The sequence below is a fragment of the Rhinolophus sinicus genome, chromosome 11 (assembly GCF_057876585.1).
Source record: "Rhinolophus sinicus isolate RSI-liver-muscle chromosome 11, RSI-T2T, whole genome shotgun sequence".
In the NCBI taxonomy this organism is placed as follows: Eukaryota; Metazoa; Chordata; class Mammalia; order Chiroptera; family Rhinolophidae; genus Rhinolophus; species Rhinolophus sinicus.
Genome location: NC_142511.1, coordinates 11,507,712 through 11,521,219, shown reverse-complemented (window position 1 = coordinate 11,521,219; position 13,508 = coordinate 11,507,712). Strand labels below are relative to the sequence as shown.

Here is a 13,508-nt window from a genome sequence, read left to right as displayed (position 1 = left end):
AGTGACGGTGTGGCTGTGACCTGAGATAAGGTACACGCTGTCTGTGCCCCAGAAGCCTCAGTCTGCAAACAGGAATAACATTGATAGAGGCCACTCGTTCAGAATATGATGAACAACAATGGAGACATGGCATGTGGTGTGTTCGCATCCTGTTGGCCCAAGTAAACACTCCATCAATGTTCACCGGTGTCATGAGGCTGGGAGTGGGAGGGACACACACACGTCCCAGCTGCAGTTTCACCTCCATGGCCTGAACTGAGGAATTCAGCCACTTTCTTGCCAAAGGGTCTGAAACCCAAAGCCTGTGGGATGTGGCCATTTGGGAAATTCTGAACAACAGTGCTGGGATGTAGGCGGGTGGCAATACCACCTGAGAAGTTGGTATGGGAGATGTTTTAAGCACCTACTCTCTCTATCCTGCCCCCCAATACTAATGGTTCTCCACCTTCTTTGGATCATGGCCCCTTGAGAGACACATGGTAGCTAAGGACCTCCAGCCTGAACAGTGCATATCCACATATCCTAGCATTCTGTACTTTATTCCAGGGACAGCAGGATCGGAACCCTGTTCCAGACTTTCAGACCCAAAGGCCCAGAGGCATTTCCCTGCTGTCTGCCTCCTCCCTCTGAAGCCACACCCTACAAAACGCCAAGGGGCAGAAGACGCTGCTTCTCTGAATCACAAGCTGGAAATTACTGTCCAGCAAAATGTGTTAGGTGTCAGCGTTGCAGCCCTCACAAGGCCATGGGGATATAAAAGGGGCTCCGTGAGCCACGTCTGCCATAGAAACAACAACAGCATAAATAATAAAAATGAAGGCAGCTAACTGTTCTGGGCACTACTATGTGCTCAGCTCTTTCTGTGCATTATCTTATTTAATCCTCCCAAGACCCCTGTGATGGGGATACCATCATGATCTTCATTTTACAGACGAGGAACTAAGGCACAGAGAGGTTAAGTAACATGCCCAAGGTCACACAGCTAGTGAGTGGTAAGATTCAAACCCAGTCCCAGAATGCTGCTGCCAACCAGCATAGTTTTTGCCCCCCTAGGTATATCACAGGCACTATATTCCTGTTTTCTATTTTAACATCCTGAGCATTCACCCTAATAAACTCATGTCAGGCTTGAGTGGGTACAAATTCTGGACACAAAGTCTCACATCCTGGGCCATTTTTTCTCTTCAAAATGAACCTACATGGGAACCAATGCTGAAAGATGGAGAGCGGTCCCAGGCAGGTCTGGTAGCTGTATGAATAAGGACAGAAAACTATTCCCCTGCACCCCCGATGCCAGGGAAATGGTTATGGGCATTTTGAGACAGTGACTCTGTCAAAAAGTTCTGGGAACACCTCTGCTCAAACCGCAGCTCTGCAAACGGTGGGTCCTAGAATAAGGCAGGCGGGAGCACAGGCCCTATTCCCTGTCCTGCCTCCCAGGGAGGGAAAACGTATGCTTCTCCAGGAAGTACACATGTGACAAGTGGCCGAAGGACATATGAGGACAGGATGGAAGGATGGACTGCTGGCTCTGCGGAGAGGAAGGAATGAGAGTGAACAGGAGGGGTAGGGCCACCTGCAGGAGGACGGAGGGAGGGACGGAGCCAGGGAGGCTGGCTCCAGCAGGAGGGGAGGCGGGGGCAGGGGGAGCAGCAGGACGGCTCAGGCAGTGGGCGAGGGCAGCCCCGCTGTATTTCCCAGGCTGCCCTCTGGGAGGCAGGCAGGAAGGTTGAGTGTCTCACACTGGCCCCACCTCCTGAAGCTCTCTCTGCAGCTGCTGAACTGGACACAGAAGTGTGAGGCACAGAGACAGCGTCTCTGCTGATTTGTACCAAACTCAGGTTCCCATTGCTGAGAGGCCGCCTGTGACAGAAGCCAGGGCGGCCCCCCCACACCCCCGCCCCACCCTCCCAGGGCTGTCGTCTGCGTTTCCCAGGTAAGCATGTGTCTGGGTCTGAGCCAGAGGTGGAAAGCAAAGCCTGAAGGCTGTGGGCAGAGGAGAGTGTGGGAGGGGGCTGCCCTGGGGAGACCTAGTACAGTCTCTGGAAGGAAAGCAGGAAGAGGTGTCTGTGTGTGTGTGTGGGGGGAGGCGTCCCCAGCCCTACAGCCAGGCTTCTGCAAAGTGTCCACGTAGGAGGTGGGTGAGCTGGACGCTGTGTTGGACCACTCCTGGCTGGCAAGTGGGAGAAAGTTCCAGGAAAGGGCTGCGCTCTGACAGTCTCTGGGGGCCAGCGCATATGGAGAGCAGGGGGTCCAGCCAGACCGTGGGCACCAGCGTTCCTCCTCCAGACAGGAATATTTGGGTCGCCTTTGCCAGAAAACCCCACCTGAGCCCCTGCCTCCTCTCAGTCTTCTTGTGGTCAAGAGAGAGCCTGTGGCAGCTACAGAAGGAACAAAGCAGGATGTATTGACTGGGATTGAAGCTGAAGACAGAGGAGGGATTTCCCAGCCGCAAAGGCCATCTCCTGTTAGCTTCGGAGAAGGTGTGAGCAGGCAGGAGGCTGTGTGCTACCCTGGGGAGGCTCACGCGGGGCCGACAGAAAGGGGAGTGAGACCCATGTGATGTGGAATGGGGCACGTGTGCTGGAGGCACGATGGGGCGTGGGTGAGGTAAGCGTTGGCAAACAGTTCTGTATGAACGTGCAGTGTGTTGTCCCAGAGAAAGACGCCTAAGAGGTCTGTTTTAACCACACCCCGCACTGTTTTGCTGTCCCTGCCTGGACCACTGTCCCCACTCAGCCATGCTGTCCTGAGTAAGTCATATGCAGCTGGCTACTGCTGTGTCTCCTCTGCTAAGTACACACACACACACACACACACACACACACACACACACACACATGCATGCACGCACGCACACACAGAGCCACGCTCCAAGAACCACTATGCTTCAAATATGTCACATCTGGTTTTCTGTCAAGAGGGATGCCAGCCATACTCTGACATGTTATGGGGATAAAGCAGAGAGGTCAGAGAGATCCCTGGGTCTCAGGGCACAAAGGAACATGAGACTCTGAACCCCACTGTGTTGTCCCTTCATCTACGGCTTCTGGATCTGACTAAAAAGTGGGGATTTCTCCCCATTGCTTCCCACTACACACACACACACACACACACACACACACACACACACACACAGTGGGCTTATGATCAGGAAGACGCTGGGGGAAGAACAGTTTGATTAGATGGGGGCTGCTGCAACCACACGTGAGCTGACTGTGTGGACCTTGACCACCGACCTGCTATGACCGTCCATTTAGTCACCTCCCAGATGTCCCGCTGGGGTGCGGACATGCTAACAGCACCAGGAACAGAGCACTCGTCACTGGATGCCCACTGGATGCCGGGACGCGACAGGAGGAGTAGGATTTCCGTCTTGCAGATGAAGAAGGCTCGGAGGTTTGTGGACGCACAAGCCCATGATTTGGACTGTTTGGTAAAGATCAGTTGAATGAATGAATACATCTTGCTCAGAGTAACAGGACGCCTCCTGCCTCAAGAGGACACATGGGAACCCCACCGTGTGCAGAGCTGGCTCCTTGCGTCCCTTCTGAGACGGCAGGGGAAGCGGCACAGGAAGAGAGAAGGAACTTTCTGAAAGTAAACACACAGTCACTAAGACCCCTGGCCACCCCCGGCCCCCAGACAGTGGTCTCTGCAGCCTGTGTTGTGGCCTCCCTCTCCTGTGACAGGTAATTCAGGTCAACAGGAGCAGGGAGGCGCTCAGCGGTGAGGCCCAGAAAACACAAGGGGCCTTGACGGCTCCAGAATGCAGCGCTCTCCCCCAGGGTGTTGTGGCTATTCCTGGGCAGGGCCCAGCCGCAGGGCAGCCTCAGTCTGGAGGCCACATCTGGGAGATGGCACAGCTTGGGGTTTAACATGACAGGTCTCAGAAACCCCAGGGCTTCTGTCTGTGAGCCCTCGGCCGGTAACTAAGCTCTTTAAGCCTCGGTTTCCTGGTCTGTAAAATAGATAGAATAATATAATAGGAACAGCATCCATCTTAAAGGCTGCTGGGAGGAAGAAGTGAAATCATGCTTATGATTTGCTCAGCGTATCGCCTGCCTCCTGATGTCTGCCCAGAAAATGGAAATACTAGTAACTGCTAATCCTGCCACCCTCTGGGTCCTCAGAAGGGTCCTTCCAGACCACAGCCAACTCAGGCCTCTGGTCGGAAATGCTCCCCCCACCCCCACCCCCCCCGCACAGACACCCTCAGTATCCTGCCTCTCACTGCAGCAACTCCTGTAAAATGTATCACTCACACAAACAATCCTTATTAACCAAACCCCACAGGCTGTCTGCGTGTATTCAAGCTAAAATAAAATCAGTTAGAAAATGAAACTCAATGGCCCCCTTGTATCACACCTCACCGCCAGAACCCTAAGTCCATGCTTTTCAGGTCAGGGTATGCACCCCTGGGGGCATGTGGGGGTGTGCCAGGAATACATGAGGCCATGGGATAAATATGGCACACTTGGCGGGGGGTGAGGGGGAGTTAAACATTTATACTGAAGGTAAAACAGAAAACATCTTTGAGCTCAATGTGAGGTAGCATGTACATTCTCATGAATGTTCAAGATGAAGCCATATTGCAAAGATAATGCACGCTTTCCGTGAGCACCCCTTTCTTCCAGGTGCACACGTTGACCCTGCCCCACACTTGGGGGTTTTTCATCACCAAGGCCTGAGAAGCCCTGCCTCAGCAGTCAGGGGCGGCTCGTATCTTCTTGGGAACACGCTGGGGTCTTCCTGAGTCACCCCTATCCTCCCAGGGGCTAATGCTTGTTCTTTGGAAGAGGTGGCCCACACAGGCCAGTGCCTGTGCCACAACCCCAGCCGACACCATCACGAGACGGCAGACAAGCACTCCAGTAAGAGCCAGCCTGGTTTCCAACTTCGTTTCTGGCCCAACAGTGAAAGAGCCTGCTCCCAGGCGCACAGAGCACGCAGCAGACTAGCAGTTGGGGTTTGAGCCCCTGGACAGGGCAGGGCACAGCTGGCACTTAGCAAGTGTCCCGCCCTCGCCATCCCTGACAGCATTGTCTCTTGGGTCTTCTAACAAGTGGGACCTCTGAAGGGATTCAGGCTGCCTGTGTGCATTTTTCAGTGGGGCCCAGCCCCTCTTGGCACACTGAGGCACAGCAGTGTGGAGGGCGTGGCTACCAGCTGGAACCAAATCTGTAGTGAGAACCCGTCACATCCTTTGTGATTTCCTCTCCACACTTTCCTTTTTGCAGGTCTCCTGGGCCAAGCAGACGTTCTGTCTACAAGGAGCAAGGGTACAGGTGCCTGAACGTCATGGCACAGGTGGACCCCCAGGACAGGTGGGGTGAGGTGTCTTCTCTCTCCAGCTTTCCTGAGGAGCCTCTGAAGATGACCATGGCTTTAGAAAGTGAAGATGAGGACGGTGGGGAGGCAGAAGATGAAAGGGGCACTGGTGGCCCTGAGCGCCAGGCCCATCCAAGGGGCAGCTTCCAAGTGGCTCAGGACCATGATGACGGGCCAGGGCGGCAGCCACCCTGCCAGGAGGAAGAAGATTTCTCTGACTCCTTTAGTACCAGGAACGTGGGGAAGAAACCTATGGCGATGCCTGGGAAGAGGTCCAGCGAGGGAAGAGGTGAATCCAATACCACTCCGACCCAGGACTCCCCCGAAGCACCGACAGCTCCGGGTGCCCTTCCCGCTGGCCTCTCACATAAGGTGTTAGATCAGATGCAATTTCCCAGGGACTCATTACCTGCAGGTGATGGTGGAGACTTGAGGACAAACTTGGAGGCACCCTCGGGTGTCCCCTACAGCTTCCCTGGTCCTGGGAGGTCCTTCTGTACACAAAGTGGTGTACACACGTCCCGCGACGCCTCTCCTTTGTGTGTCCCCAAGCCTGGGACTGGCCCGAAGGGCCAGAGCCTGGTGGGCGCGGGCGGGCAGGGGGCAGCACGTCCCTACAAGTGCCTGAGGGGTGGGCGGGCCTTCCAGAAGCCCAGTAGCCCGCTGAGCTCCGCACAGACACCAGGTGCCAAGCCGTACCCATGCGAGGTGTGCGGGAAGGCCTACTCCCACCGGGGCACGCTCCAGCAGCACCGGCGCCTGCACACAGGGGAGCGGCCCTACCAGTGCCCCTTCTGCGACAAGGCCTACACCTGGTCCTCCGACCACCGCAAGCACATCCGCACCCACACCGGCGAGAAGCCCTACCCATGCCCGGATTGCGGGAAGGCCTTCGTGCGCTCTTCCGATCTGCGCAAACACCAGCGCAACATGCACGGCGACCACAAGCCCTTCCGGTGCGCCCAGTGCAGCCTGACCTTCAACAAGCCTCTGTCGCTGCTGCGCCACCAGCGCGCGCACCTGGGCGAGAAGCCCTTTCGCTGCCCCGCCTGCGACCGGGAGTTCGCGGTGGCCAGCCGGATGCTGGAGCACCAGCGTGTGCACTCCGGCGAGCGGCCCTTCCGCTGCCCCACCTGCGGCAAGTGCTTCACCAAGTCCTCCAACCTGCTGGAGCACCAGACGCTGCACAGCGGCCAGAGGCCCTTCAAGTGCGCCGACTGCGGCGTGGCCTTCGCGCAGCCCTCGCGCCTGGCGCGCCACCAGCGCATCCACACTGGCGAGAGGCCCTTTCCCTGCGCACAGTGTGGCCAGGCCTTTGCGCGCTCCTCCACCCTGAAGCGCCACCAGCAGGTCCACTCTGGGGAGAAGGGCTTCCTCTGTGCCCAGTGCGGCAGGGCCTTCCGCATCGCCTCAGAGCTGGCCCAGCACATTCGCGTGCATAACGGGGAGAGGCCCTACCAGTGCGACGACTGTGGCCAGGCCTTCACCCGGTCCAATCACCTCCAGCGGCACCGCGCCAAACATGGCACCTGCAAGAAGGAGCCCATCCCCTCCTCCTCTGACGAGTGAGAGCTCCATTAGGAACTTCGGGAAGACCCAGGCACCGTCGAGCTCATTGCTTGCAACCCTCCTCCGTGGACAAGCCGATTCACGTGGTATTGCCGTGCACCTAGCGCCCTGGTCAGCCTGTCCTCCAAGTGGGTCACCGGCCATGGGGTGACCCATTTGATTTATGTGTTTGATCTCTGTGTAAAAAGTCACTGGAGGGCTAGCACCACGCGTGCGTTTTCCTATCAGTCTTTCTTTTGCATCTCAGAGGTCATATTGGAAAAGGATAAGAAAACGTAGTGAGAGCTGGTCAAGAGTTGAGTTCGTTGGTTGGGGCATTTCAATCAACCATAAATTGTAGAATTATGTGCTGGACACTGGGCAGGGCTCCCAGGGTACAGTGAGGGCAAAGATTGCCCTGTCCTGCCCCCAACGCCATATGCAAATACTGAGAAGACGGCGTCAAGAAATGGTCTCATTAGAGAAAGGTGTCTACATGAATAAAGGAACCCCAGAAGTGGTCTCTATGAAAAACTTTTCCAAGCAACAAATCCTTCCTGGGGGTGACTCGAACCCTGCCAGAGTTTCTCTTTCCTACTGAAATTACTTTACCCTCAGGAACGTCTTTAGGAATCTTGGTTTTGAAGTAGAGAAGACCTTTATCTTAAGGGTGAGAGGGTTGTGTCCTATGTTTAGAAACTAGCTATTCCGGAAGTTCAGAACAACCTTAGCATCTGTTAAAGAAGTCCACTCCTCTTTACAGTGCAACTTAGTAACTGGATCTAACCAGTCTTACCTACAAAATTCACACGTGCCTTTTCTCTGGCCACCTTTGTACCTGTTCCCACCCTGGAAGCTTAAATCGCAGGTAATATTTACAGAGGAATCTGCCTACTTACAGAGAGATATATAAAATTTCTCCATAAGGGACTGACCATCGTTCAGGAAACCTTTTAGTTTCATTTAAATTTGCCAGGATCATTAGCTCCAATTGAAGCAAATAATACTGGGGGGTGGGGTGGGTAGGGGGTGCCAAAAAATGTACAAGTGGACACTTTGGTTAATGTTACCTAAGCAATAGTTCGCCATAATCAGAAGTGCCTGAGTGATGATGGTAACCGCTTTGAGCACCTCTTGTACTTGCAGAAGTCAAATGTGACTTGTATCCATCTTTTGCTATCGGTATATATTGACTATTACAATATTAATACAGTTTTCCTTTCTTAAAATGTGTACACATTTTTTTTTGGCACCCTCTGTATAAAATACCCCTTGCCCAAGTGCCTATTGGCTTGCCTATGTTTAAAGTCATTAAAACCAGGTTTGAAAACCTATATGACTCATAGTTATTCTTTAATGAGGTTATTCAAAATTTGCATCACCAACAGACATTCTTCAAGATGTATTGATTTTATATATTAATAGTTTAAACTCAGTAGTTCTTAGCTCTGGCCCTTAACTGTGAGGAATCCAGGACTTCACAGAGTTCTCTTGACGCACAGGGGCAAGCGGCACTTCTAATCTTACTAAAGTCAAAGAAGACATTCCACAAGAATGGATGGTACTCTCCTTTTGAAGATATCTTTAGTATATTCCTAAAATTGCCACCAAAGTGTGCCAAATCTGAATTTCGCTTGGGTCCCACTCTATTTGGACCCAGGGTATGCCTGCTAAGTAGCATACTCATGGTTGGCACATGGGGGCCAAAGAGAACTAATATACGTCATCATGCCTCATTTGACAAAGTCACCTTAGTAAAGAGCTCTGACTGCATACCCGGAGGTCTTATGTGTGAAGTCCCTTAGCTACCTCTGCGTGTTCAAACACCAGAGCTAGCTGATTCTCGGTCTGGCACGAGAACCAAGGGGTTGGGTTCTTAGTCCATCCCCATCATTTATCTGTGCTATGATCTTGATTTCAGCTTCTGTGTCTGTATGGCCAACATAGGAATGATAATAATGGAGTAATCAAAGTTGGAGTCGTCCTACTTTGGCTGAATGCAAAGGTACTAAAGTGGTAGAGAAGTCATAAAAATCAACCATAACCTGTGACTCTAAATGGAGGAAAGGTTAGTATATTTATTTCTGAGCAATCAGTGAAATATTTGAAGACTGAAGTTATTATCCCTTTACTTTGTGTTCTCTTTTTTCTTTAAAGATTTTAATTAAAATATAACTAACGTATATTAGTTTCAGGTATACATAATAGTTATTCAACATTTATGTATCTAAAGAAGTGATCACCGTAAGTCCAGCAACCATCTGACACCGTATTATGCTATCACAATATTGACTATATTCCCCATGTTGTACATTACAATCCCTTGACTTATTTGTTTTTGAACCTCTTATTCCCCTTCATATTCCCCACCCTTTTAAATTTTTCAATTACAGTTGGCATTCAATATTATTTTATATGAGTTTCAGGTGTACAGATAGTGGTTAGACATTATATAATTTAAGAATTGATACCCCTGGCTAATCTAGTATCCACCTGGCACTATACTTAGTTATTACCATATTATTGATTATGTTCCCTATGCTTTAATTTACATTCCTGTGACTGTTTTGTAACTACCAATTTGTACTTCTTAATGCCTTCATTTTTTCACCCTGTCCCCCAACCCCTTACCCATCTATCACCTCAATAAATCTAGTACCCATCTGACACCAAACATAGTTATTATGGTATTCTTGACTATATTCCTAATGCTGCACTCTACAACCCCATGACTACTTTGTAACAACCAATTTGTGCTTACTTCTTAATCCCTTCCAATTTTTCACCTATTCCCAATCTCCCTCCCGTCTTGCAACCATCAAAATAGTATCTGTATTTATGAGTTTGTTTCGTTTGTTTGTTAATTTTGTTCTCAGATTCCACATATAAATGAAACTACATTGCATCTGTCTTTCTCTGTCTGACATACTTCACTCAGCACAATACCCTCCAGGTCTGTCTATGCTTCCGGAGATGGTGAAAACCCAGTCTCTTCCCTGGCTGAGCAATATTCCATTGTATATACGTACCACCTCCTCTTTATCCATTATTGATCGACGGACACCTAGGCTGCCTTCACATCTTGGCCATTGTAAACAGTACTGCAAAGAACATATGGATGCACACATCCCCTCAGAGTAGAATTTTGGGTTTCTTTGGATAAATACCTAGAAGTGGGATTACTGGGTCCTTCTTATTCACTTGTTATAGTCTTTAAAGTTTATTTTGTCTGGTATAAGTATTGCTACTGCAGCTTTGTTTTTTTTTTTTTTTTTTTTTCCATTTTCATGAAATATCTTTTCCCCATCCCTTTACTTTTAGTCTGTGTGTGTCTTTTAATCTGAAGTGAGTCTGTTGTAGGCAGCATACGTAAGGGTCTCGTTTTTTTAATTAATTCAGCCACCCTATCTTTTGATTATAGCATTTGATTCACTTACATTTAAAGTAATTGCTGATAGATATGTGGTTATTGCTATTTTATTATTCGTGGTTTTTTGTCTTACAGTAGTTCCTTTAATATTCCTTGTAATACTGGTTTGGTGGTGATGAACACCTTTAACTTTTCCTTGTCTGGAAAACTCTTTATCTGCCCTTCGAGTCTAAATGATAGTTTATGATGAGTCTTGGTGTGGGCCGCTTTGGGTTCATTTCATTTGGGACTTTCAGCACTTCCTGGACTTGTATATCTATTTCCTTTACCAGGTTAGGGAAGTTTTAAGTCATTATTTCTTCAAATAGGTTTTCAATTCCTTGCTGTTTCTCTTCTCCTTCTGGTACCTCTATGATGCGAATTTTGGTGTGCTTCATGTTGTCCCAGAGGTCCCTTAAACTCTCCAAAAAAACTCTAATTTTTTTGGATTTTTTTTTCCTTTTTGCTGTCTTGATTGGGTGTTTTCTGCTACTTTATCTTCTAAATCACTGATTCAGTCCTCAGCTTCGTCTAATCTGTTGATTCCCTCTAATGTGTTCTTCATTTCCGTTATTGTAGTCTTTATTTCTGATTGGTTCTTTTTATGTTTTCTATGTCCATTTTTATGTTTTCTGTCTCTTTGTTGAAGTTCTCCCTGAGATCCCTGAGCATCCTAATAACCAGTGTTTGGAACTGCATCTGGTAGAGTGCTTGTCTCTGTTTTGTTTAGTTCTTACTTTGAAGCTTTGTTCTGTTCTTTGATTTGGGACATGTTTCTTTGTCTCCCCATTTTGGCTGCCTTCCTGTGTTTGTTTCTATGAATTAGGTTGGGCTGCTATGCCTCCCAGTCTTAGTAGAGGGGTCTTATGTGGTAGGTGTCCTGTGGGACCCAGTGGTGCAGTCTCCCTGGTCACCAGAGCCGGGTGCTCGAGGTGTGTCCCTTGTTTGGGTTGTGTGTGCCCTCCTGCTATAGTTGAGACTTGATTGCTCTTTGCGATGGGAGGTATTGACCCTCAAGCTGATTGGTTGTGAGGACTGGCTATAACTACAGTGGAGGAGCTGTGGTGCAAGGGCTGACCCTGCAGAGCATATCTCTGCTGTCTCCCCAGTTTGCCCTTTGGGTGTGTCATCCTTGAAGGTGGCCAGGTGATGTTACAGCCTAGTCTGAAGTTGGCCACTGGGCCTGCAAGCCCAGGGGCCTCCTGGGAGGGGACCCGCTGCCGGTCAAGGTCAGCAGCAGTCTGTTCCCTGCCTGGGGCTACCTGGCATGAGCCACAAAACAATCAGAGCTGGCCGCCAACCAGGCTTGGAGGTGCCTTGAAAGGCCAAACCACGAACCAAGTCCACCTGTCACTAGTGTGGGGCTTAGGGCTGCTCAGTCAGAAGTATAGAACGCACTGAAGCCAGATCCAGCTTTTTTGGATTTTGTGAACTTTTGAGAGATTTTAGACAAGTCCGTAGCATTAGCCAAGGCAAGCTGTTTATACAGAAAAGCCACCGGACATGGCTTGGGTGTGCCTGAAAGTTGGGTGGGGCATGGTCTCAAGGAATCAGTAGGTTGGGGCAGATGAAAGGTGATAGGCAGTTTGATGGAGACCCAGATTCAGAGTCTGCCTGTGTCTGCACGCAGCGAGGGGCAGGGCTCAACAAAGAAACAATGGCTTCTGCCAGCTCCTCTGTCTGGGAGAAAGCTGCCCCTCCAGCCCTTATCCTGAAACTGGACAATTCAGTTCCTCCCTATATGTCCCTGGCACGTTTCAAGCCACTGTCCCAGTGCTGGAGCTCGAAGTGAGTCCATCAGTGAGTAAGTCCATGCATGGTCCCTTAAAGAGGAGCTCCTGGGAGTGCAGCCACCCTCTGTCTCATTCAGCCACAATCTCTGCTGGTTTTTGCAGCTGGACATTATGGGGACTTCTCTCCCCTGCACTGAAACCCTGGGCTGGGGAGGGGCTGAGACCCCTCGCTCCTCAGGGGGGTAACTCCACAGCCAAGATATCCCTCCCAATTTTTAATGCTCACATGTGGATATGGAACTAGCCCATTCCATGTCTCTGCCCCTCCTACCAGTCTTGAGGTGGTTTCTTCTGTATGCCTGTTGTTGTAGGGCTTTGGTCCAGCTAGACTTCAGCTGATTCTCAATAATGGTTGTTCTGGGGTTTAGTTCTAACCGATGTGGTCCTGAGAGGAGGTGAGCACGATGTTTACCTACCCTACCATCCTGACCAGAAATCCTGTATTCTCTTTTTAAAAGATGGTTGTTAGTACAATTTTACTAATTAAACATTTTAGTTTGGCTCCATAATTTTTTAAGGCAGTTGTTCCCCAATCCAGTTCATAAAATGGCCATGTAAAATTACCGGGGCTGTTTGTTAACCAACTTGCTAAATTCTAGTCTTGAATATTGATACAGTACGTCTTAGAATCTAATGTTTAAAGCTTTCCATGTGTTCTGATCCACAGCCAAATTGGGATCACCTATATAACTAATCTATTGGTGATGATTAAAGTTTATCACTGAGTCAACAGATAATATAAGAAAGAGAAACAGGCTATCTGGATAAGATCACAGCAGAACAAGACTGAAAATAGGCTTAAACTACTGGAATATCTTCTGACTTGGATACAGTGGACTCAAACTAGCGAGCAGGATTTGATGCGGTCCCATAATCTGATTTCTGCAGATGAAATGTCGTTTCTAGTATGGTTTCCAGGTGGGCATACCTTTGAGGAGTGGGTGAGTATACTTTTTGCTAATAGGCAGAAACACTAGATTAGCTTGTGCCAGGTATCTTTGGAGGCGCATACTGTCTTTCTGGAATGTAAAGGGATGTGATGTAATATGCTGAATAGGCTGATGTGAGGTTTACTAATCCTTTACTGCCTATCACACAATCAAGTCACATCTTAAGGAAAATTCTCCCAACCAGGCTTTTCTGACATCCATTGTAAGGGTCATGCTGAGTAACTATTACCGGGGAATGCAGTCCCTTTACTGTAGTTACTTGTCACGGGACCAGACAGTGGTGCACAACTGGAAAGTAACAATGCATGGAGTACAGAAGCCAATACATAAGAGAAGCCAACCAGCTCCAAGGCAGCTTAGCACAAATTCTGCCCAATAGTCTGTCCGTCCAAAGTGGAGGCAGTTGCATCCTCTGTTTGCAGAAGAATCAATGCTAGAATACAGGCTATTCTGGCTCAGCTCATTGCCCCAATGATG

The 13,508-nt window shown here is 49.6% G+C and overlaps 1 protein-coding gene across 2 annotated transcripts; it reads left to right on the top strand.

Moving 5' to 3' along the window:
- Positions 1 to 494: 494 nt before the first annotated feature.
- On the top strand, positions 495 to 8,948 carry ZNF648 (zinc finger protein 648). 2 transcript variants are annotated; one of them, XR_016022746.1, is made up of 3 exons: positions 495 to 1,936; positions 5,241 to 7,747; positions 8,801 to 8,948. XR_016022746.1 is itself a non-coding variant. In XM_019727417.3 (2 exons), the coding sequence occupies exon 2, from the start codon at positions 5,302 to 5,304 to the stop codon at positions 6,898 to 6,900; it is 1,599 nt and encodes a 532-aa protein (XP_019582976.3). In that variant the 5' UTR covers positions 495 to 1,936; positions 5,241 to 5,301; the 3' UTR covers positions 6,901 to 8,210. The 2 variants fall into 2 exon arrangements, 1 of the variants encoding a protein (XP_019582976.3); XM_019727417.3 differs by lacking the exon at positions 8,801 to 8,948 and having other exon boundaries at positions 5,241 to 8,210.
- The last annotated feature ends 4,560 nt before the right edge of the window (positions 8,949 to 13,508 follow it).

What these genes read in the sequence shown, in the direction of transcription:
- ZNF648 (XM_019727417.3), top strand. Translation starts at nt 5,302, where the DNA reads ATGGCACAGGTGGACCCCCAGGACAGGTGGGGTGAGGTGTCTTCTCTC.